The 26,309-nt window shown below is 37.6% G+C and overlaps 1 protein-coding gene across 2 annotated transcripts in view; it reads right to left on the bottom strand.

Moving 5' to 3' along the window:
* Nucleotides 1–26,309, bottom strand: part of IKBKE (inhibitor of nuclear factor kappa B kinase subunit epsilon) — a 277,152-nt gene that overhangs the window by 75,890 nt on the left and 174,953 nt on the right. Inside the window, exons 10-14 of one of the 2 annotated variants that reach the window (XM_053706595.1) lie at nucleotides 17,603–17,667; nucleotides 15,648–15,739; nucleotides 6,149–6,250; nucleotides 4,345–4,423; nucleotides 1,503–1,612 (exon numbers count right to left, since the gene is read on the bottom strand). In XM_053706595.1, the coding sequence (XP_053562570.1) occupies nucleotides 1,503–1,612; nucleotides 4,345–4,423; nucleotides 6,149–6,250; nucleotides 15,648–15,739; nucleotides 17,603–17,667 (448 nt within the window). The remainder of the gene's footprint in view (nucleotides 1–1,502; nucleotides 1,613–4,344; nucleotides 4,424–6,148; nucleotides 6,251–15,647; nucleotides 15,740–17,602; nucleotides 17,668–26,309) is intronic. The other variant, XM_053706599.1, reaches the window with a different exon arrangement.

Consider the following 26,309-nt stretch of genomic DNA (forward strand, 5'->3'; position numbering starts at 1 on the left):
CCATGATAAAGGTTTTAACTATATATTTACTGTAAACAAGTTTAAGCGCAATTAGCGCTCTAGCGGAAGCGCTAAATACTCCTCCACGCATAATCTAGCCCTAAATAATCAGACAAATGAGAGTTTATTTTCATGAATAAATTTACAGAAATATGGCATGCCAGTGTGCATGTGCAATTGGTCATTTTCGCTCACAAGTGCACACTGAAGGTAAATGCATTTGATTGTGGGAATTGCAATAATAAATGAGAACGATGTAGCCGGTGCAAATTTTTTTAACTTGGCCATAATAAATAAGAATTTATCATTAAATTAGGGGTTTCAATCATAAAAAGAACATTATCAACTGCTTGTTATTACTAGGGGCGATTCTTTGCGCGATATAGTTATATCCAGCCGTTCCACTCACAGACATACTCTGCAATAGATTGAGCGTGCCTGGTACTCTCTGGAAGCTGTGGCAGGGGCTGTTGGCGTCACAGGCAACATCACTGAAAACACTGGGTATGAGCTCTATAGTCTTCCTACCCAGGTAGACCCCCCTGATAGGACTCGTATAACGCGTCCTAAGAGTGGGTTTGGAAACTAAGAGATTTTACAACCAAGATTACAAGGAAACAATGAAGAATAAATTAAAGTAAGGAATTATGAAAAGTTATTAATTAAAGTGATCTTTTTATTAAGACAAAACTATTTTTTACGTTTCATATCCCTTTAAGCATGTCATTTGTGCACTAAAATGGCCCTTTAATGCAATATGTGGCATCATAATGTACAGCACTGGTAAAACAAAGAATGTGAGACTTCCATAAGAGTGGCAGAAATCTATAGCAGTCAGAAAGTGTGTCAGTTGCTGCTAAGTCCAAACTATTATTAAAGGGAAAGCCTTGACAACAACGAGCAGTAAAACTTCAAATACATAGTGATATTTATTTAAGTTTAGGCTTCTAGGCTGAAGAGCACATTTCTAATATTGTGCTTGGGCTCTCAAACCTGCCTACTAACACTCCCTATGGTAATCCATATCTTGTGTCTGTTTTCTGCTCCCCTCAGTAATTTCACAGCCCACTAGGGGGCAGAACTGCTCACTTTGTGAACCACTGTTGTAAACCTTGAAAAGTTAGAAAATGCTTTGAAAAACTACCAGGAAAAAAAATAGTTTTTTTATGGATTGGAAAACCAATGCTAAATAGTCCCTTTGCAAGGTATAGGCGTTATTTTTTTGCCACAAATGGGATTAAAAAGTGTGATATAAATGGGTTATAGTGCTTTTTTTTTTTTTTATATTTTGAATTTACTTGAATTTGAAAAAAAATTAAAAACCATGTTATGTATTTCACTAGGGAATTATAATTGATTGAAATGGGCTGCAGTAATATTTCCAGCTGCACTTTGGGTAATAGCAGCAAGTCACTCTAACACAAGCTCATTCCTCATATAATCACTGGGTCTTAAAATTCTGCTGTTGCTACAAACATGAATCTGTAAGTAGAAGGACTCACCTTGTATCGACCAGTATCTGATCCTGTCCTTCTGCAATTTCAAGTTGCATGTTTCCCAGTATAACCTCCATCTCTGAGATATGGGAGCTATTAGACAGGATACTACCGATCTAAATGCAGATAAAAACACAGGTTGACTTAAAAAAGCACATTCATGTATAAAAAAACAACCTCTGTAAAATTACATTTTGTGCTCACCACCACTGGGCTTTTGTTTACACATCATCCCTCACATATTACATTATACCATCAATAATATTACTGATCATAGGCATGATATTTCACAAATAACATCACAGAAGCCAGAAGAAAAGTGTCAAAACTGCAATGAAATGCATTGCCCATCTCTATCTGATGAGACGCTGTATTAAAAGTACATGAAACTCAAAATTAAAGGGACACTCAAGTCAAAATAAACTTTTAGGATTCAGACAGAGCAGCAGTTTTAAGACACTTTCCAATTTAATTCCATTATCAAATTTTGCTCAGTCTTTTTATATTCACACTTTTTGGCGAGTAAGATGCTACTGAGCATGTGCACAAGCTCACAGGGGATACGTATGTAATTCTACTGCATTGAGTGGTCCTTTAAAAGTTAATGGTTCAGATATAGGTGTAGGTTTATTAAGAATCGAGCGGACATGATGCGCTGTTGGCATTTAACATTGCACAAGCATTTCGGCTGCTAGCAGGGGCCGTCAATTATCCCGATCGGATCGGAATGATTTCAGTCCGCCACCTAAAAGTTGAGGAGCAGCGGTGTTACGACCGCTCCTTCTTAACTTCCGTTTTAGGCGGACCTGAAACGATGGGGCTCCGAAGCAGCATCCGCATTTTAATAAATGGACCCCATTGAGTGCAATAACAAAATTGCATTTATCATTCTCTTGGTATCCTTTGTTAAAGGAGCAGCAATGCACTACTGGGAGCTAGCTGAGAACATCAGTAAACCAATAACAAGAGGCACATATGTGCAGCCACCAATTAGCAGCTAGCTCCTACCTCCCAAGCCTACCTAGGAATGCGTTCCAATAAATGATACAAAGAGAACTAAGCAAATGAGATAATAGAATAAAATTGGTACGTTTTTAAAATTGTATGCGCTATCTGAATAATGAAGGAATACATTTTGGGTTTCATGCCCCTTTAAGTAAATTTGCTAATTTAAGCAAATTGGAAAGTTTTTTGTTTTTTTGTTAACTTGCTTACTCTATCTCAGAAATTTTCAAAGTCTTACTCAGTGGGCTTCCCCTCTGATGAAATTTACAAGACAGCGCCCCCTCCCCATAATATAAGTTACTTGTTACTTTATTTTTTCTCTTTAAAGAATTTGTCATATTTATTTTTAGTTTTGGGGAATTTAAATCTGATACAGCTCTCATTTACACTTTTTCAAGATAACAAACACAATGCAGTGGGGCCTATCTATCAAGATCCGAAAGGAGCTTGATGCCCCATGTTTCTGGCGAGTCTTCAGACTCGCCAGAAACAGCAGTTATGAAGCAGCGGTCACAAAGACCGCTGCTCCATAACCTGTCCGCCTGCTCTGAGCAGGCGGACAGACATCGCCGGAGATCAACCCGATCGAGTACGATCAGGTTGATTGACACCTCCCTGCTGGCGGCCCGTTGGCCGCGAGTCTGCAGGGGGCGGCATTGCACCAGCAGCTCTTGTGAGCTGCTGGTGCAATGCTGAATACGGAGAGCGTATTGCTCTCCGCATTCAGCGAGGTCTGGCGGACCTGATCCGCACTGTCGGATCAGGTCCGCCAGACTTTGATAAATATAGGCCAGTGTCTGAGCAATTTTGACCTCAGTGCATTTCTTCCACCTACATCTCGCCCTCTACCTTATTCCACCATAATGTGTAATTGTCAACTCTTAAAAACCATTCTATGTTTTGCTAAAGTCAGCTGCTGCTTGTGGTTTCCATAGGATAAAGCAAAGTGTCACTGCTCCCGCGTCTCCCCTTATATGCTCTGGTGCCCCCTGTGGCCTTACACTGAAAAACACTTCTATATCTGAATCATCAAAGCTTCATTTAACGTTTTAAAGTTCTTTTTAGAACTGTTGTACCCCGCCATCATTTGCCAGTGCTTTAGTAAAACATTGTTTTGCTGGCACTGCACCAGTCAATACTACATAGCATTGGCACTAACACAGCGCATATTAGTGGTGCTACTGCCTTTTGACAGCTTTACCTTGCATTAATATTCTAGGTTGAGAACCTAACGTTGTTGTTTAAAGGGACAGTCTACCCCAAAAATCTTATTATTTAAAAAGATAGATAATCCCTTTATTACCCATTCCCCAGTTTTGTATAACCAACACTGTTATGTTAATATTATTTTTACTTCTGTGATTACATTTCCATCTAAGCCTCTGCAGACTGCCCCTTATCGCAGTGCTATTTCCAAACTTGTATTTTTGTCAATTAGTGTTGCTTCATAAATAACTTCCCAGTAGTAAGCAAATGGTATTTATATGGCACACATGAACTAGCACTGCCTAGCTGTGAAAAGCTAATAAAATGCACTGACATAAGAAAAAGGTGGTCTGCAGGGGCTTAGAAACAGGCAGAGATTTAGAGGTTATAAAGTATATTAATATAACAATGTTGGTTGTACAAAGCTGGGAAATGGGTAGTGAAGGTGTTATTTATCTTTTTATACAATAAAAAATCAAGTAGACTGTCCCTTTAACTCTGTGTTCTAAAATATATATTAATCATTCTCTAAAGATCAGGTTTTTCTGTCCTCTAGATATTGTTGAAGAGATTCCCAATAAAACTTAATATCATACAAACATATAAATCATCTAGACCCTTGCACATTTTAACTTACAGACTGTCGTTTTCTGAGACTCTCCTCCTCTTGCTCTTGTTCATAAGAGTCACGATTTCCCTTGGGGACTGAGCTGTACCTGTGCAATACAAATGCACACAATATAAATACACATATGGATTAAAACACGTTTACCCTATTGTAGGTTCAATATAAGAAAGGTTTATTAGTTTGACAATCCTACAAAGTTACTACTGGCTCTGAATGTTATGGCTTATATCTATATACAGAAATACTTGACTAGCTCCTATAAAAGCATGTGGCTGGTATTAAATGGTTCTTAAAGTGATAGATAGATAGATAGATATACATACACATACATAGGGGTGCCACCTCAGCCATGTTTTCCTGGACACTTATGAGTTACACATGCTGCAGGGTGTACACAAATACGCATACAGAAAGAGAAGCGCTCTCTCAGGAATGAACACCAGCTCAATAACTTGTTAGCTTGCTCTATGACGATTTAGCACCTGGGAGCAGCCACTTTTAGCCCAATAATGCTTTTACATAGAAGAACTTTCTTGAAGTATATCAGTCTGATCCTGCCTATAACAAGGTCAGTCCAGCCCCAAAATATCAGGCAATTCCTCTCTGAACAAGGAACATGGCAACCCCAGACAATCGTTTCTGCCTTCATTGGGCCTCTGAAGTGAAGGGCAGTCATATTCCACGCATCTGGTTTCCCCCATCACTCTTAAAGGGACGTGAAACCCAATTTTTTTTCTTTCATGATTTAGAAAGACCATACAATTTTAAACAACTTTCTTATTTACTTCTATTATCTAATTTCCTTAATTCTCTTGATATCCTTTGCTGAAAAGCATATCTAGATAGGCTCATTAGCTCCTGATTGGTGGCTGCACATAGATGCCTCGTGTGATTGGCTCACCCATGTGCATTGCTATTTCTTCAACAAAGGATGTCTAAAGAATAAAGCAAATTAGATAATAGAAGTAAATTGGAATGTTGTTTAAAATTGTATTTTCTAACTAAATCATGGAATATTTTTTTTGGTTTAATGTCCCTTTAAAGACTTCCCCAGGGTCATATTACAAACACATCCAGAAAGAGAAGTGCTGTGTGTGTGTATGCACACCTTATTTATGTGCATTGTGTGTATTGTGTAGTGTGTTTGTGTGTGAATGTGGTGTGTGTTAGTGTGTGTAGTCTGATTTTCACTAAAGCACTCTAAAGGTAATATTCCAAATTCTATCAAGGTTGGGGCAGTAGTTCTCGCTGTAGGTTTGGCTAATTGTTTTCAATATTTCATGGACACGAAACCCAAAAATTGTTTAAAAATACAATTTTAAACAACTATCCATTGTACCTCTATTATCAATTTTGCTTCATTCTCTTGGTATCCCTTATTGAAAAAGCAGCAATGTAATGCTAGGAGCTAGCTAACACATTAGTAAGTTTATGCCAAGAGGCATATATGTGCAGCCACCAATCAACAGCTAGATCCCAGCTCCTTCGCCTACCTAGGTATGCTTTTCAACAAAGGATACCAATAGAACAAAACAAATTAAATAACAGACATAAATTCAATGCTTTATCTGAATCATGAAAAAAAAATTCTGGGTTTCATGTCCCTTTAAGAGACAGGGAAAGTTATCTTTTTTAACACAATTTAAATTAACAACAAAAATACTTAATTTACATCAGATTTTTAGAATTTTCAGTCACTGAGGTGCCTGCCAAATTCCAATCATAGAAAACCTATAGCTGCTCTGACTGATTGTGTGTGTGCTGAGTGATGCCACCTTCGGTAGTGGAAGGGTTACCCACAGAGCAACCTTACAGTCGCATGGTTTGGCTATCATAGTTGTTCAAGCAGCTGAAGATGGAACCCACTGACGACAACTTCTCCTGGATTCGGCGACATTCCATGCTTATATTCTCTCTGGATGAGAAAGCACAAGAGAGCCTTCAGTGTCACGTATGTAATAACACAAACAATCCATAGACCAAACGGATTACTGCCAATACCACAAGAAAATGGGTATTTTTGTATTCTTTATTTAGCATTTCTATTCAAGTTTTAAAAATTATTTTTTTTTAATTCCAGGAAGATCGTAAACAATAAGGCACACAGGAAAACCTAGTGATTTTCATATCCAGAATACAAAATATACCTGTAAAAAAAAAACATAATTTATGCTTACCTGATAAATTCCTTTCTCCTGTAGTGTAGTCAGTCCACGGGTCATCCATTACTTATGGGATTATATCTCCTCCCTAACAGGAAGTGCAAGAGGATCACCCAAGCAGAGTTGCTATATAGCTCCTCCCCTCTACGTCATACCCAGTCATTCGACCGAAACCAAACGAGAAAGGAGAAACTATAGGGTGCAGTGGTGACTGGAGTTTAATTTAAAATTTAGACCTGCCGTAAAAACAGGGCGGGCCGTGGACTGACTACACTACAGGAGAAAGGAATTTATCAGGTAAGCATAAATTATGTTTTCTCCTGTTAAGTGTAGTCAGTCCACGGGTCATCCATTACTTATGGGATACCAATACCAAAGCTAAAAGTACACGGATGACGGGAGGGACAGGCAGGATCTTTACACGGAAGGAACCACTGCCTGTAGAACCTTTCTCCCAAAAACAGCCTCCGAAGAAGCAAAAGTGTCAAATTTGTAAAATTTCGAAAAAGTGTGAAGTGAAGACCAAGTTGCAGCCTTGCAAATCTGTTCAACAGAGGCCTCATTTTTAAAGGCCCAAGTGGAAGCTACAGCTCTAGTAGAATGAGCTGTAATTCTTTCAGGAGGCTGCTGTCCAGCAGTCTCATAGGCTAAACGTATTATGCTATGAAGCCAGAAAGAGAGAGAGGTAGCCGAAGCTTTTTGACCTCTCCTCTGTCCAGAATAAACGACAAACAGGGAAGAAGTTTGGCGAAAATCTTTAGTTGCCTGCAAATAAAATTTCAGGGCACGGACGACGTCCAGATTGTGCAGAAGTCGTTCCTTCTTTGAAGAAGGGTTAGGGCACAATGATGGAACAACAATCTCTTGATTGATATTCCTGTTAGTGACTACCTTAGGTAAGAACCCAGGTTTAGTACGCAGAACTACCTTGTCTGAATGAAAAATCAGATAAGGAGAATCACAATGTAAGGCCGATAACTCAGAGACTCTTCGAGCCGAGGAAATAGCCATTAAAAACAGAACTTTCCAAGATAACAGCTTGATATCAATGGAATGAAGGGGTTTAAACGGAACACCCTGCAAAACGTTAAGAACTAAGTTTAAGCTCCACGGCGGAGCAACAGTTTTAAACACAGGCTTAATCCTGGCCAAAGCCTGACAAAAAGCCTGAACGTCTGGAACTTCTGACAGACGTTTGTGTAAAAGGATAGACAGAGCTGAGATCTGTCCCTTTAACGAACTAGCAGATAAACCCTTTTCTAAACCTTCTTGTACAAAAGACAATATCCTAGGAATCCTAACCTTACTCCATGAGTAACTCTTGGATTCGCACCAATGTAAGTATTTACGCCATATTTTATGGTAAATTTTCCTGGTAACAGGTTTCCTAGCCTGTATTAAGGTATCAATCACTGACTCCGAGAATCCCCGCTTTGATAGAATCAAGCGTTCAATCTCCATGCAGTCAGCCTCAGAGAAATTAGATTTGGATGTTTGAAAGGACCCTGAATCAGAAGGTCCTGTCTCAGAGGTAGAGACCAAGGTGGACAGGACGACATGTCCACTAGATCTGCATACCAGGTCCTGCGTGGCCACGCAGGCGCTATTAGAATTATCGATGCTCTCTCCTGTTTGATCCTGGCAATCAATCGAGGAAGCATCGGGAAGGGTGGAAACACATAAGCCATGTTGAAAACCCAAGGTGCTGTCAGAGCATCTATCAGTACCGCTCCCAGGTCCCTGGACCTGGATCCGTAACAAGGAAGCTTGGCGTTCTGGCGAGACGCCATGAGATCCAGATCTGGTTTTCCCCAACGCCGAAGCAGTTGGGCAAACACCTCCGGATGAAGTTCCCACTCCCCCGGATGAAAAGTCTGGCGACTTAGGAAATCCACCTCCCAGTTCTCCACGCCTGGGATGTGTATCGCTGACAGATGGCAAGAGTGAGACTCTGCCCAGCGAATTATCTTTGAGACTTCCATCATCGCTAGGGAACTCCTTGTCCCTCCCTGATGGTTGATGTAAGCCACAGTCGTGATGTTGTCTGACTGAAACCTGATGAACCTCAGAGTTGCTAACTGAGGCCAAGCCAGAAGGGCATTGAAAACTGCTCTTAATTCCAGAATGTTTATTGGAAGGAGTCTCTCCTCCTGAGTCCATGATCCCTGAGCCTTCAGGGAATTCCAGACAGCGCCCCAACCTAGCAGGCTGGCGTCTGTTGTTACAATCATCCAATCTGGCCTGCTGAAGGGCATCCCCCTGGACAGATGTGGCCGAGAAAGCCACCATAGAAGAGAATCTCTGGTCTCTTGATCCAGATTCAGCATAGGGGACAAATCTGAGTAATCCCCATTCCACTGACTTAGCATGCACAATTGCAGTGGTCTGAGATGCAGGCGTGCAAAAGGTACTATGTCCATTGCCGCTACCATTAAGCCGATTACCTCCATGCATTGAGCCACTGACGGGTGTTGAATGGAATGAAGGACACGGCAAGCATTTAGAAGTTTTGTTAACCTGTCCTCTGTCAGGTAAATTTTCATTTCTACAGAATCTATAAGAGTCCCCAAGAAGGGAACTCTTGTGAGTGGCAATAGAGAACTCTTTTCTACGTTCACCTTCCACCCATGCGACCTTAGAAATGCCAGAACTAACTCTGTATGAGACTTGGCAGTTTGGAAACTTGACGCTTGTATCAGAATGTCGTCTAGGTACGGAGCTACCGATATTCCTCGCGGTCTTAATACCGCCAGAAGAGAGCCCAGAACCTTTGTAAAGATTCTTGGAGCCGTAGCTAACCCGAAGGGAAGAGCTACAAACTGGTAATGCCTGTTTAGGAAGGCAAACCTTAGTTACCGATAATGATCCTTGTGAATCGGTATGTGAAGGTAGGCATCCTTTAAATCCACTGTGGTCATGTACTGACCCTTTTGGATCATAGGTAAGATTGTCCGAATAGTTTCCATTTTGAACGATGGAACTCTTAGGAATTTGTTTAGGATCTTTAAGTCCAAGATTGGTCTGAAGGTTCCCTCTTTTTTGGGAACCACAAACAGATTTGAGTAAAACCCTTGTCCGTGTTCCGACCGCGGAACTGGGTGGATCACTCCCATTAGTAAAAGGTCTTGTACACAGCGTAGAAACGCCTCTTTCTTTATCTGGTTTGCTGACAACCTTGAAAGATGAAATCTCCCTTTTGGAGGAGAAGCTTTGAAGTCCAGAAGATATCCCTGAGATATGATCTCTAACGCCCAGGGATCCTGGACATCTCTTGCCCAAGCCTGGGCGAAGAGAGAAAGTCTGCCCCCCACTAGATCCGTTTCCGGATCGGGGGCCCTCACTTCATGCTGTCTTAGGGGCAGCAGCAGGCTTTCTGGCCTGCTTGCCCTTGTTCCAGGACTGGTTAGGTTTCCAGCCCTGTCTGTAGCGAGCAACAGTTCCTTCCTGTTTTGGAGCGGAGGAAGTTGATGCTGCTCCTGCCTTGAAGTTACGAAAGGCACGAAAATTAGACTGTTTAGCCCTTGGTTTGGCTCTGTCTTGAGGCAGGGCATGGCCCTTACCTCCAGTAATGTCAGCGATAATTTCTTTCAAACCGGGCCCGAATAATGTCTGCCCTTTGAAAGGTATGTTAAGCAATTTAGATTTAGAAGTCACATCGGCTGACCAGGATTTAAGCCACAGCGCTCTGCGCGCTTGAATGGCGAGTCCGGAGTTCTTAGCCGTAAGCTTAGTTAAGTGTACTACGGCATCAGAAATAAATGAATTAGCTAGCTTAAGGACTTTAAGCTTGTCTATAATCTCATCCAATGGAGCTGAGCTAATGGTCTCTTCCAGAGACTCAAACCAGAATGCCGCCGCAGCCGTGACAGGCGCAATGCATGCAAGGGGTTGTAATATAAAACCTTGTTGAACAAACATTTTCTTAAGGTAACCCTCTAACTTTTTATCCATTGGATCTGAAAAAGCACAGCTATCCTCCACCGGGATAGTGGTGCGCTTAGCCAGAGTAGAAACTGCCCCCTCCACCTTAGGGACCGTCTGCCATAAGTCCCATGTGGTGGCGTCTATTGGAAACATTTTTCTAAATATAGGAGGGGGTGAAAAAGGCACACCGGGTCTATCCCACTCCTTGTTAACAATTTCTGTAAGCCTTTTAGGTATAGGAAAAACGTCAGTACACGTCGGTACCGCAAAATATTTATCCAGCCTACATATTTTCTCTGGAATTGCAACCGTGTTACAATCATTCAGAGCCGCTAATACCTCCCCTAGTAATACACGGAGGTTCTCAAGCTTAAATTTAAAATTTGAAATGTCTGAGTCCAGTTTACTTGGATCAGATCCGTCACCCACAGAATGAAGCTCTCCGTCCTCATGTTCTGCAAATTGTGACGCAGTATCAGACATGGCTCTATTATTATCAGCGCACTCTGTTCTTACCCCAGAGTGATCGCGTTTACCCCTAAATTCTGGCAATTTAGATAGTACTTCAGTCATAACATTAGCCATGTCTTGCAAAGTGATTTGTATGGGCCGCCCTGATGTACTTGGCGCCACAATATCACGCACCTCCTGAGCGGGAGGTGAAGGTACTGACACGTGAGGAGAGTTAGTCGGCATAACTTCCCCCTCGTTGTCTGGTGAAATTTTCTTTACATGTACAGATTGGCTTTTATTTAAAGTAGCATCAATGCAATTAGTACACAAATTTCTATTGGGCTCCACATTGGCCTTTAAACATATTGCACAAAGAGATTCATCTGTGTCAGACATGTTTAAACAAACTAGCAATGAGACTAGCAAGCTTGGAAAATACTTTTCAAATAAATTTACAAGCAATATAAAAAACGTTACTGTGCCTTTAAGAAGAACAAAAAACTGTCACAGTTGAAATAACAATGAACCAAATTAGTTATAGCAACCAAATTTTCACAGTAAATGCATTAAGTTAGCAAAGGATTGCACCCACCAGCAAATGGATGATTAACCCCATAGTACCCAAAAACGGATAACAATTTAATATAAACGTTTTTATCACAGTCAAAACACAGTCTCACAGGTCTGCTGTGAGTGATTACCTCCCTCAAAACTAGTTTTGGAGACCCCTGGGCTCTGTAGAGACGTCCTGGATCATGGAGGAAGAAATAGGAAGACTGTGACTGAATTTTTACTGCGCAATAAAGCGCCAAAATAGGCCCCTCCCACTCATAATACAACAGTGGGGAAGCTCAGTAAACTGATTTTATTCATAAACAAACGACAGCCATGTGGTAAAAATAATGCCCATAAAGTTTTATCACCAAGTACCTCAGAAAAAAACGATTAACAGGCCAGTAAACGTTTAAAAATAAAATTATGAAATGTTATTAATAAGCCTGCTGCTAGTCGCTTTCACTGCAGTGGAGGCTCAAATATAACTTAAATGTATACAGTATTTTCTTAGTGAAGTTCCATTCCCTAGAAATACCTCAGTGTAAACATACATACATATCAGCCTGATACCAGTCGCTACTACTGCATTTAAGGCTGCACTTACATTACATCGGTATTAGCAGTATTTTCTCAGTCAATTCCATTCCTTAGAAAATAATATACTGCAACATACCTCCTTGCAGGTGAACCCTGCCTGCTGTCCCCTGTTCTGAAGTTACCTCACTCCTCAGAATGGCCGAGAACAGCAAATGGATCTTAGTTACGACCGCTAAGATCATACACAAACTCAGGTAGATTCTTCTTCTAATGCTGCCTGAGAAAAAACAACACACTCCGGTGCTGTTTAAAATAACAAACTTTTGATTGAAGAAATAAAAACTAAGTTTAACAACCACAGTCCTCTCACACGTCCTATCTATTAGTTAGGTGCAAGAGAATGACTGGGTATGACGTAGAGGGGAGGAGCTATATAGCAGCTCTGCTTGGGTGATCCTCTTGCACTTCCTGTTAGGGAGGAGATATAATCCCATAAGTAATGGATGACCCGTGGACTGACTACACTTAAAAGGAGAAAAAAGCATTGCATAAACAGTAATGCAACGCACATTTTAGTAACCCCTTATAGATTTCAAAAGAAGGCCACTTTTGGACCTTAACAAAGAGCTATCTATATTAAAATTAGTGTTTTATAAGAGACGGTTGCTCACAAACCTTACTTTATATATAAGGTAAACTAATGATAAAGAATATTAACAGTGATGAAATAAGATAAAATAAAAAAACTGAGGGTTCACTCCTGGACCTTATTTCTATAAGTAGTGGTAAGAACTAGAACCATATCAACATCAATATAAAAAGAAAATGCCTAAGAGGTTGCTAACGAAGAGGGAGAGGACTCCCAGGTTAAAAAATATCTGATGACTAATATTAAAAATAACAATATGTAAATAGGTCCCTAAATTAAAAATAAATACATAGCAGATTGCTTATGAACAGAAAGAGATATTGACTATAGTATTCGATCGGGATGATTTCTGTCCGCCGCCTTAGAGCAGGCAAACAAGTTATGGAGCAGCAGTCTAAGAAAACAATTGGTTCATGGCTTAAAAGCAGCATGTTAGATGAGTCATCCTCTTTCTCCCGACAATCTCAGGTTTCATTGTAGTAATTAGTAGATCTGGAGCTGTAAAGAATAAAATGTGACTTTGCTAAAAAGTCTCTGGTCTGTTTATGTAGGGTCTCTCCAGCACAGGACTTTTAGATATATCACTAGGTGACTTGAATGTAGTAATCTACAGCAACCATTGTGGGTGTAGCAAACTTCTTATCAAGTTGTCTCAGAACGGAGTCAGGTAGCAGTTTATCAAGTAATGTTTGCAGGAGACAATCTAATTTTAGATAATGAGCATCCAGACGCCGCAGCATTGCTTCGCCATGCATAGTTGCCAATATTAAAGGTGTTGCTTAGCAATAAGAAGATTCAAAGATATTGAATCTCCACTCTAGGCCATGATTGGCCATTCCTCAGCTCCAGAATAATGTAAACAACAAATACAGTCTGAAACAAAACCACACAAAGTGAGGCTTTAATACTACTGGAAAATGTTGTTGATGCTGATCTTCTAGCCTAATAATCGGCGGATTATAGAGGAATCATCGGGAGCTCTAGGAAAAGCATCCTTTCAAGAACGTTGCTTTGACACCCCCCCCCACACACACACCAGATTACTTTAAAACACAGAACGGTTGTCAATGATTACTGATCTCCTGTTGTTGAAGGTACAATGGGTATTGAAAAGAATCACCCCTTGAAAATAATAACATTTTGTTGCTTTGCAGCCTGAAATAAAGACAGACACAGTTTTTGTTTATCTAATGAATTAATTACTCAGTGCAACTTATAGCATCCAAGTTAAAGATATAACAAAAAAACAGAATCACTGAGTTGGAAAAAGGATCACCCCCTTGTGTCAGTATTTTGTTGAAGCACCTTTTGCTTTAATTCAGCCTTTAGTCTGTTGGGATATGTCTCTACTAACTTTGCACATTTAGACTGTGCAATATTTGCCAACTCTTCTTTGCAGAACTGCTCCAGTTCCGTTACATTTGTTGGTGACCGTTTGTAGACTGCAGTCTTCAAGTCATGCCACAGATATTCAATGGGGTTTAAGTCAGACTCTGACTAGCCCATGCAAGGACATTCACCTTTTTCTCCTTCAACCACTGTGTGGTCATTTTTGCTGTATGCTTTGGGTCATTGTCATGTTGGAAGGTAAACCTTCTTCCCATTTACAACTTCCTGGCAGAGGGCAGCAGATTTTCCTCAAGAATTTGATGGTATTTTGCCCCATCCATTATTCCTTATATCCTGACAAGTGCTCCAGTGCATGCTGCAGAGAAACACCCCCATAACAGGAAATTACCACCTCCATGCTTTTCTGTAGGTATGGTGTTATTTGGATGGTGAGCTGTATTGGATTTCCTCCATACATATCGTTTGGTGTTGAGGCCAAATAATTCAATTTTAGTCTCATCTGACCATAACACCTTTTTCCATGTGGCCTCAGAATCTCCTTGGTGTGTTATAGCAAAGCTCAGTCGTGACTGCATGTGGCCTTTCTTGAGGAGTGGCTTTTTTCTTGCAACCCTCCCATACAAGCCACATTTGTGGGGAATTTGTGATGCACACAATGCCCATTCCTGCAACTGCTTCAGAGTTGCTGTGGGCCTCTTGGTAGCCTCTCTGACCAGTTTCCTCCTGGCTCCTTCATCCAGTTGGGAGCAAAGTCCTGATCCAGAGAGGGTCTGTGTTGTACCAACTACCTTCCACTTTTTAATAATAAATTTCACTGTGCTTCTAGGCATTGATAAAGCCTTTGATTTTTTTCTTGTATCCATCTCCTGTCTTGTGCCTGTCCACAACATTATCCTGGAGATCTTTTGACAGTTCCTTGCCACCCATAGTTGATTGTTTGCTTCAGTTGCACTACCAGGGACTGAGATGCTCCAGGAAGCTCTTTTCATGCTGAGCTAATCAATATACCCACAGCTGATCACAGTTGACGGTAAAATGGCTTTGTGTGTGCCATTGAGAAGGTGATTAGCTACACCTGATGGAGTTTACAAGTACTGTAATTTTCGGAGGGAGTAATCCTTTTTCCAACTCAGTGATTCTGTTTTTGAATTGTCTTTATTTTTTCCTGACATGTTGGTGTTATATCTTTCACTTGGATGTTATAAGTTGCAACTGGATAAACAAAAACTGTGTCTGTCTTTATTTCAGGCTGCAAAGCAACAAAATGTGATTATTTTCAATGGGGTGATTCTTTTCAATAACCACTGTACATAATATGATATAAAAATGTTGGACAGATAGCAAACAACCCGATTCATGGGTGCACTTTCCTTTGACCAGACTCTTTTTTTTTTGTATCTACATAAAGAAACCAACATATTTTAATGGACCATTTACTACAGTAGAACTACATAAACAACAAATGCGTAATAGAGATAATGCAAAAGTTTTTTTTCTGACAAAATTTCTTAAATTTGCTGCCCTCCCATATCATGTGACAGCCATCAGCCAATCACAGAGTCATATACGTATACACTGATCTCTTGCACATGCTCAGTAGTAGCTAGTGCTTCAGTAGTAGCTAGTGCTTCAGAAAATGTGCACCATTTGATAATGGCAGTAAATTGGATAAATCCACTCACATGAGCCAGTAGGTCCCTCGAAGGATAAACTCTTGACATTTGACCAATGACTGAGACACTCTTATTGTTTGATATACAACGCTCACGGCATTCTGTAATGACACATAAAATATTTAAATAATTTCAATCTAGTAATATCTTTAGAAAACTATGTAGAGGCAAAAATCTGGCTTCTCTGATAAAGGTATATATTTATTGTACACAAACATTTTCGGCGCCACTATAGAGCGTGCATAAAAGTACACCACACAAAAACAAACAAAAGAGAACAAAAGTTAACATAATAATACAGTAAATGAGGTCCTCTGTTGAAAACTGCAACAATTTAAAGCTTTGTCCATTTTCGGATTGGCTCAAGAACGTGTATGCCAATGCACCAGAATTCACATGGGAAAACATTATGGCAGATCAGGAGATTTTTTTTCTCTCCTTCAACTGAATTAGAAAAGCAACTTTTTAAGGTGGGTAAAAAATACTGAGATCCTCATATTTTTTTTTGAGTATAATGTTTCCACAGTAATACAAAAAAGAAAAATAACAAATTGGTATTATTTAACAGTACCCAGTTAAGATATATACTGTGCAAAAAAAAGTGCAAAGACAGTGAAAAAGTCTCAAAGAAAACAAAATCACTGGTATATAGCAAAGCGATAGATTACATGGAAATTTAAGATTTGTCAAATAGTATTAAAATAATAGAGTGAAGCCAACCTGGTTCTAGGGGGTTTCACACAAGCGGAGGATCTCAGGAAAACTTGGTGAATGCTGCATTTGAAAATTTCAGTATGATTTAATTTCCATTTTTCTTGGCTCACCCTAGTAGCACTAATAATGAAAACTTTGGACATGTGCAGCATGCATTAAACTTGTAGAATTAAAATAAGTATTTCAGTCTTTCTGCATGTAATTTATATGTAGAGTAATCTAACCACATCAAACCTATAGATTTTTTTACTCATCCGTTAACAATGGGCATACTTAACATTAATTAATTAGTTATTAATGTTGCTCTATAGATATATAGTACTATCAGAGCCAGTAATGCCAGCTGATACTACACATGTTCTGGGTAAGGCTAGAAAGTTTGTGTGTGTGTGGGGGGGGGGGGGGTGAATTTAAATTACGGCTCTATTGCATAGAGAAGGAAAATAAGCAATTTGTTTCCTCAATTTTTAAAACGTTAGCATCAAAATGTTTAATAAATATACATCATTACAATCTATAAATACTTTTAAAATATTGTAATCTTCTTCCTGACTACCTGACAATGTCCCTTGAAATCTGATTCTTCTTGCTAAGTGCTACGCAAATACAGTATTTACACAAGTAGAAAGAACCTTACAGCAAATGCCTTTACTGACATGTGAGAAATAATCATAATTCCATAGGAAGAGGTGACAGCTTGTACTGCAGAGACCTGAGCTATTTTTCTGCATTTAGACCTGTTACACTTATTAAAAGGTGGATAGGAGATTGATAACAATACTGATAATCTTGTAGTTGTAAAAAAAAAAGCATGTAGGCAATTATAATGATTAAAAAAAATTTTACATTATTTTGCAGTATGCTAACAATTAAAGAGGGTTTTCTGAAACTTACCTTTGAGCCAATTTTAAATACATTTTGTCCCCATAATGGACTGATTCCCACTTAACAGACTACCTGCCTACCAAAGTCTTTTAGGTGAACAAAATCTATTTAAATCTATTTAAAATTGTGCACATAATGCATAATAATGTTATAATATATGTTAACTATTCCTTTAACTTAAAAAAAACTCTGCAATTAGAAAATTTCATCAAAATTATTGGTACATCTGTCCATTTAAAGAAATTCCTTGTCATGCTTTACATATGACAACATTTCTGTTACTGAAAACCACACATTTTACTTTTTACTAAAAACTGGCTTTGTACCATACTATCAAACAATAATTGTCATATTTAGATACTCACCTTTGCACTGACACAGTCAAAAATAACATCAATGCTGGGCTGGAATTTTGGGTAGTCCAAGGCAGCTGAATATTGTAAAGAGAGAGGAGAGATTTTCAGACCATTTGGAAGTGAAAGTCAATTGGCCTAGATTCACTAAACTTCAAAAATTGAAAAGGATGAATCCAAGGAAAGTAATATTAGAGATAGACCTTGCTACATTCATTAAATACAATATATTTCCTTTGGCATATGGTTTGCTCTGTTTTAAGAAAGTTTAAAGAGACATTAAACCCAATATTTTTCTTTCATAATATGCTCCCAGTACATTGTACTGGTTTATGAGTGCTGTATAGTGATATATATTTGCCCATCATGGTCTGTAGTAGGTGCATATGCCAAGAAACAGGCGGAGATGGTACTGCCTAAACATAATAAATGTATGCATTTTTAACAATATAATGGAAACAAACCCTTAGATGGCAGAGTGATGTAATGCATCTTAATCAGCCAGTCTCCCATTACCCCCAGAAGAGTAAGAGAACATGTCATAGGAGGTGTCGTATGATTATCAAGTTCAAAAAGGGGTGTGTATGCTGTGAGCAAGCTAAACCAGAAAAGCCTTTCTCCTAATTGCACTTCTCACAATTAGTGCAATACAATCTAAAAAGAAGTTAAAAAGAGGGTTGGAGAAGGCGCCACAGGCTATCTGGTGCAAAATCTAAATTGTGAATTTCTCCAAAATTGAAGTGAATATGTGTATATTGCTAACTAAATTCTATAGGATTATACATAAATAGAATATGGCTAAAACGTGTAATCCAACACTATTGTGACAATAAGGCAATTCACTGATTACAATTTATAAAATAACATTTAATGGAACAAACAATTCATCATAAAACAATTAGTACATTTCACTGATTTAATAAAACAGTTAATAAGCTTCACTTCAACATAAAAACCATATGGCATTAATAATACATACTAAAAATAATTACACTCGTTCTAAGTAAACCTTGTATTGACAATATAATACTTAATTGGTACAAAGTAAAAACAGGTTAACAGAGCTAGATACAGGGCTGATTGCTTCACAACTAGCTAGTCTTGAACCGGATATTATAAACCTGAACGCTGTCTGTGACTATTAATTGGTGACATAAATTTTGACAAGCACAGTCTCTCAAGCTTCAGTTAGTGGGACTCCAAATAGATCGTTTTCTGATTAGGAAATAGGTGAAATACACAATAGTTCTTAAAGTGCAATAAAACCATAAGACTTTTGAATCTTCACCCTCACTTCTGAGGGTCTTTAAAAAAGGAAAGTCAGTAGTAAGCACTTACCCGGTGCTCCGGTGCTATGGGCGGGACTTTTTCCTCCGCTCACCTGTAACGCACCTTGTATATCTTTTCGTCGGTAACAGTCTTACAATATTTCCGTGAGTAGATTACAGCTTCAAAGTGTGCACACTTTAGATCCTCCTTAGAACAATGCTCCTACCGTTTTCGCTCAGTATTTAGATAGATCCACTTGGTTCTGGCATCACGGTCCTGGGAGCTTATTGATTATATGTCTTTTTCAAAACAAGCCGGATACTGGTATGGTCTACGCGTTTCAGCTCACCAGGGATCCTTTGTCAAGATACCTTCCTCCAGCTGTGATCCCTTTTTTAAAGGATTCCTCCATTAACCCTATATGTGCCTTCCAAATAATCAGTGGTTCCTTCTTTCATTATTTAATGTGCCCTGTATTTTGTGCATTAAAAGTCACCAATTTCAGTACAGGTTAAACCGGTTGTGTAATTAATAAAGTACCCTGATCGATTCAATATTTAAAATGCCAAAATATTATCATTACAAAAATGATGACTTTCTTCTAGTTTCTACATTTGTTAATCTAATTTATAATTACAACCGTTAATTGCCTCACAGTCGTCATCGAAGGTCACAACCATAAAAATGCATCTGGCCCGATTTTATAATTTGGGTCTCTTAAAACAATTATTTGTTTAATTAGATAAAAAATGATTCCAAAAAACAAACAAAAAATTATTTTCCTGCTCGGGTTCAAACTCACAGACCTTGTATCTGCAGTCTGACCACCTAACCATTAGGCTATGTTGGAAGTCGTCTCAATAAGACTTCAATGTTAATATTTGGCCTTTAACTAACTTATATACAATCCGATAAGTAATCATAGAATATCTATTAGGCATATATCTTAATGATTGATTGGTTTAAATTAAATTTGTAAAACAAATCTTTCTTAGCTTGGACTCGAACTCATAGACCTTGCGGTGAGAGTCTAACTTCTAATCCATTATGCTACGATGGATATTCAAAGGGATCAAGTTCTCTCCTTCTATACAACCTTGAGCTGCAACTATTTAGATGCAACAGATGGTCTATAGAAAAAAATGAGCATATTTCTGAATGACTGGGTGGATTCGAACTCCGGACCTACTGTGTGTAAAGCCTAAGCACTAGCCACTAGACTATTGACTAATTGATGAATTTGTTCTTCTATTTGGGTCTTTCAAAGGATAGAGTTAATTATTAATGGGCATTATTCTTAGACATTTATTTATAAATAGTTAACAATTTTATTATTCCTAAATAAGACCATAGAAGCGCTATTTAGTAAAATATATTCGTAGTCACTCTGTTAATTTCCCCCAAGAAAAAATATGTATATAATCAAACTTTTCTCTAAAATACTTAAATACAGTATATTTAATCTCGTTCAGTTTGCTGGACATAATAGACCCTTCTATTTATATGAGGGCGTTCAAGTCCATTTCACTATTCAACCCTTTGGGGTGGAGTGTACCGAAATTATAGATAAATTCTGCTTCCTGTCTGAGCAACTTCTTGTTAATATTCCCTCTTCTTCCATCCTGCACTATTTTCTTAATGCCCCAGAATTTTAGTGTTTCTGTATTGCCTTTATGAACCTCTTTGAAATGTTTATATAGAGTTGTGTCTTCTCTTTCGTGCTCTATTGCTAACAGATGTTCACGTATACGGTCTTTCAATTTCCGTCCTGTCTGACCAAAATACCTTAGATTACAATCGCATTGTAGCATATAAATAATATTTGTGTCGGTGCATCTTATAATATCTGTTATATTAATAATTCTCCCGTCTTTCTCAGCCTTAATTTGTTTTAATTTCGTACTATGTTTACAGGACTTACATTGGTGGCAGGGGAAGAACCCCTCTATCTTATTGCCCTCAAGTGTTCTATACCCTCTACTGCACATTTCATTCCCCCTTTTGTATTCGCTCGGAGCCAATATCGTTTTTAAATTCTTAGCTTTTCTGTAAATAAAATTGGGGTTTCTTCCTAAGTTTGGGCCTATTACGGGGTCTTTCAATAAAAGATGCCAGTGTTTCTTAACCAATTTTTGAAACTGTTTGTGATGGGCAGAATAGGTCGTGATTATGGGTTTATCCATTGTCTCTTTTAGCACCCTCTTATAGGGTTTTTCTTTTTTTCTCAGTAATTCCTCCCTATCCATCTTTTTAACTTCATTCACTGTCTCTAAGATCTTTAGAGTGTCATATCCCTTCTCTTCGAATCTTTTTATTAATACTTCTGATTGTTTCTCAAAATCCACTAAATCTGTGCAGTTCCTCCTAACACGCATTAGTTGACCCTTTGGTATGTTCTTTTTCCATTGGCTATGGTGACAACTCTCAGAATCAATATAATTGTTAGAATCGACCTTTTTAAAAAAGGTCTTTGTTTTAATTGCATGATTGATTATCTCAATTTCTATATCCAAATAATTAATTTTTTCTTAACTAGATTCATACGTGAATTGTAAACCAAAGCTATTGGAATTAAGGTCATCAATGAAGATATCTAATAGTTCTATGTCCCTCTTCCAAATAAAAAATAGATCGTCAATGTAACGTCTATAGAGCACAAGGTTCGCACCCCATGGGGATCTTTCTATCAGTTCTCTTTCGAAGACCCCCATGAACAAGTTGGCATAACTGGGTGCGAACCTTGTGCCCATAGCCGTACCCTTTATTTGTAAAAAATAACTGTTCTCAAACTTGAAATAATTGTTACTCAAGATAAATTTTATACATTTCAATAGAAAATCTCTTTGCATGCTGGTCATCTCAGAGTCCTGTCTCAAAAAATATTCTATAGCTTGTATTCCTAAATTATGCTCTATGTTAGTATAAAGTGAGCTAACATCACAGGTGACCAGCACAAAATTTGGTTCCCATTGGATCTCTCTGAGTACTCTTAGAAAATGTGCAGAGTCTGATAAATATGAGGGAAGTTCTTTCACATAGTTTTGCAAGAAATAGTCAATATATTGGGACATATTAGACGTTATTGAATCTATGCCCGATATAATCGGGCGTCCTGGAGGTTCTTTGAGATCCTTGTGGATCTTCGGTAAGAAGTAAAATATGGGGGTTCTAAAGTTCTTAATTAACAAGAAATTATACTCTGAATCTGTCACTAAGTTAGTTAGTTTTGCATCATCAAGCAATATTTTAAGTCTCCCTTGAAATTCATCCCCTGGGTCACTAAGTAGTTTTTTATATGTTGTCGTATCATTCAATAGTCTGTAAGCTTCAGTTAAATAATAAGTATTACTCATGATTACCACTCCGCCCCCAAATCTAAATTTTTCCTTCAAACTTAAATTCCACTTCATATTATTGGTTTGTTTGGTATCAATATCCTCCAAATCCTGCTTCACCAATTTCTCAAAGGATTCTATATAGTTCCCTTTTTCTTGTGTTGGGAAAAACTGGGATTTTGGTCTAAAATTAGTGTGAATATATTCATTTTCTGTCTCAGAGGGCTTAATATCTTTAATAGGATTCTTTAAAAAGTACTTTTTTAAAGTTAATTTTCTTACGAATTGATTAATATTTACATAATGTTCAAACTTATTAAGTCTGGAGGTGGGAGCAAAGGAAAGCCCTCGGTTCAGAACAGACTCCTGGGTCGTCGTTAGTTGTAAATTACTTAGATTAAAGATCACATTATTCTCAGTTAATTTATGCATTCTAGTTGTGTCTTTATTGGTAGTTTCATCTTTATTTCCTCCTCTAAATCTTCCCCCTCTTCTCCCTCTCTTCTTCTCTTTCCCTTCGGTGGGTTGTGATTTCTTTCCTGACTTATTCCTAAAAAATTGGCCGATGTAGTGGCTCTTTGGGGTGACTGTTCAATGTATCAAATCTATTAAATGATGGAACCCTCCAATCATGCTGTGTTTGTTCTGTTCGATTTCTAAATTCACGTTGATCCATATCCCTATTATGCCAACCTCTCTGGTAATGTCTGTTATCGTCAAAATGTCTGTAGTGTCTGTTTTCATACCTTTGGTGTCTATATTCATCTCTACGTTTGTCCCTCATTCCATTGTATCGATAGTCCTGATCAAAATTCCTGTAGTATGGATAGAAATTATTAGCACTCCTGGGATTCCAACTATTATTATTTCTGGGAATCCTACTGTTACTGTAATCCCTAGATCTATTATTCTCATAATAGTCCTGTCCCCTCAAGGTCTCCCTTGGTTGTCTCTCTATTCTATCTCTTCTTATCATATTTTCTTCAATAATTTGACCTTCCCTTTCATATACGTTTGTATTCTTATTATTCGGCAAAAAATTGTTGCTACATGTATCTCCTTGTTCTCTTTGTATCCTATTTTTTAATTCTTTATTATCCCTCTCTTCTGGCCTATTTTGTGGCCTATTTTCCTTCCTTTTGCTAAACAGTGTGTTATTCTTTTTCGTTGTAATTTGTACACTTTCTCCCTGTTAATCCTCTTTATTCTCTTCCAATTTATAATCCTCTCTGTCCCTATTATATTTTTTCCATTTGTTATTCAATAGGTCAACATTTAAATCACCTAACTTTTTAATGATTGCACTCTCTTTTTCTAAAGATTTACTGTCTTTCCTCTTTATATCAAACATTGTTTTAGTTTGAATAAGTTCTTCATTAATTTCCTTTAACGCAATATTTCTGGCCTTAATAATAATTTTAATAAGGTCTATTGATGCCTTTTCTAATACATCAAACCACTCAATTTTTAAATCTGTTTTCAATTCAAAAGTGCAGTCTTTTTTCAGACGTAATCCCCTTGGTACCATCCCTATTTCTATATATTTTTCCATGAATTTTAGTTCAGTTTTAATTTTTAATTCCTTAGTCAATAGGTCCTCTAAAGTATTTAAGGTTGTATTAATATCCATCTTGGAATTTGAAAGAAAGTTATCTGTTGTCTGGTTATTGTTATCCATCGAAGTATCTATGGCCAAAAGTAACGTATCTCTCATTGCGAAAAGGTCCATCTTAAAAATAAGGGAATATAATATGGACTCAAGAATAAATCTAAATCACTTATCGGATGTAAATAAGCTTAACACAGCTAACACTAGTGAGAAGTATATAAAAATCAAGTTCAAAAAGGGGTGTGTATGCTGTGAGCAAGCTAAACCAGAAAAGCCTTTCTCCTAATTGCACTTCTCACGATTAGTGCAATACAATCTAAAAAGAAGTTAAAAAGAGGGTTGGAGAAGGCGCCACAGGCTATCTGGTACAAAATCTAAATTGTGAATTTCTCCAAAATTGAAGTGAATATGTGTATATTGCTAACTAAATTCTATAGGATTATACATAAATAGAATATGGCTAAAACGTGTAATCCAACACTATTGTGACAATAAGGCAATTCACTGATTACAATTTATAAAATAACATTTAATGGAACAAACAATTCATCATAAAACAATTAGTACATTTCACTGATTTAATAAAACAGTTAATAAGCTTCACTTCAACATAAAAACTATATGGCATTAATAATACATACTAAAAAGAATTACACTCGTTCTAAGTAAACCTTGTATTGACAATATAATACTTAATTGGTACAAAGTAAAAACAGGTTAACAGAGGCTCCCTGGTGAGCTGAAACGCGTAGACCATACCAGTATCCGGCTTGTTTTGAAAAAGACATATAATCAATAAGCTCCCAGGACCGTGATGCCAGAACCAAGTGGATCTATCTAAATACTGAGCGAAAATGGTAGGAGCATTGTTCTAAGGAGGATCTAAAGTGTGCACACTTTGAAGCTGTAATCTACTCACAGAAATATTGTAAGACTGTTACCGACGAAAAGATATACAAGGTGCGTTACAGGTGAGCGGAGGAAAAAGTCCCGCCCATAGCACCGGAGCACCGGGTAAGTGCTTACTACTGACTTTCCTTTTTTAAAGACCCTCAGAAGTGAGGGTGAAGATTCAAAAGTCTTATGGTTTTATTGCACTTTAAGAACTATTGTGTATTTCACCTATTTCCTAATCAGAAAACGATCTATTTGGAGTCCCACTAACTGAAGCTTGAGAGACTGTGCTTGTCAAAATTTATGTCACCAATTAATAGTCACAGACAGCGTTCAGGTTTATAATATCCGGTTCAAGACTAGCTAGTTGTGAAGCAATCCGCCCTGTATCTATCTCTGTTAACCTGTTTTTACTTTGTACCAATTAAGTATTATATTGTCAATACAAGGTTTACTTAGAACGAGTGTAATTCTTTTTAGTATGTATTATTAATGCCATATGGTTTTTATGTTGAAGTGAAGCTTATTAACTGTTTTATTAAATCAGTGAAATGTACTAATTGTTTTATAATGAATTGTTTGTTCCATTAAATGTTATTTTATAAATTGTAATCAGTGAATTGCCTTATTGTCACAATAGTGTTGGATTACACGTTTTAGCCATATTCTATTTATGTATAATCCTATAGAATTTAGTTAGCAATATACACATATTCACTTCAATTTTGGAGAAATTCACAATTTAGATTTTGCACCAGATAGCCTGTGGCGCCTTCTTCAACCCTCTTTTTAACTTCTTTTTAGATTGTATTGCACTAATTGTGAGAAGTGCAATTAGGAGAAAGGCTTTTCTGGTTTAGTTTGCTCACAGCATACACACCCCTTTTTGAACTTGATTGTTATATACTTCTCACTAGTGTTAGCTGTGTTAAGCTTATTTACATCCGATAAGTGATTTAGATTTATTCTTGAGTCCATATTATATTCCCTTATTTTTAAGATGGACCTTTTCGCAATGAGAGATACGTTACTTTTGGCCATAGATACTTCGATGGATAACAATAACCAGACAACAGATAACTTTCTTTCAAATTCCAAGATGGATATTAATACAACCTTAAATACTTTAGAGGACCTATTGACTAAGGAATTAAAAATTAAAACTGAACTAAAATTCATGGAAAAATATATAGAAATAGGGATGGTACCAAGGGGATTACGTCTGAAAAAAGACTGCACTTTTGAATTGAAAACAGTTTTAAAAATTGAGTGGTTTGATGTATTAGAAAAGGCATCAATAGACCTTATTAAAATTATTATTAAGGCCAGAAATATTGCGTTAAAGGAAATTAATGAAGAACTTATTCAAACTAAAACAATGTTTGATATAAAGAGGAAAGACAGTAAATCTTTAGAAAAAGAGAGTGCAATCATTAAAAAGTTAGGTGATTTAAATGTTGACCTATTGAATAACAAATGGAAAAAATATAATAGGGACAGAGAGGATTATAAATTGGAAGAGAATAAAGAGGATGAACAGGGAGAAAGTGTACAAATTACAACGAAAAAGAATAACACACTGTTTAGCAAAAGGAAGGAAAATACGCCACAA

This window comes from Bombina bombina, chromosome 3 (genome assembly GCF_027579735.1).
Source record: "Bombina bombina isolate aBomBom1 chromosome 3, aBomBom1.pri, whole genome shotgun sequence".
NCBI classification, from domain to species: domain Eukaryota; kingdom Metazoa; phylum Chordata; class Amphibia; order Anura; family Bombinatoridae; genus Bombina; species Bombina bombina.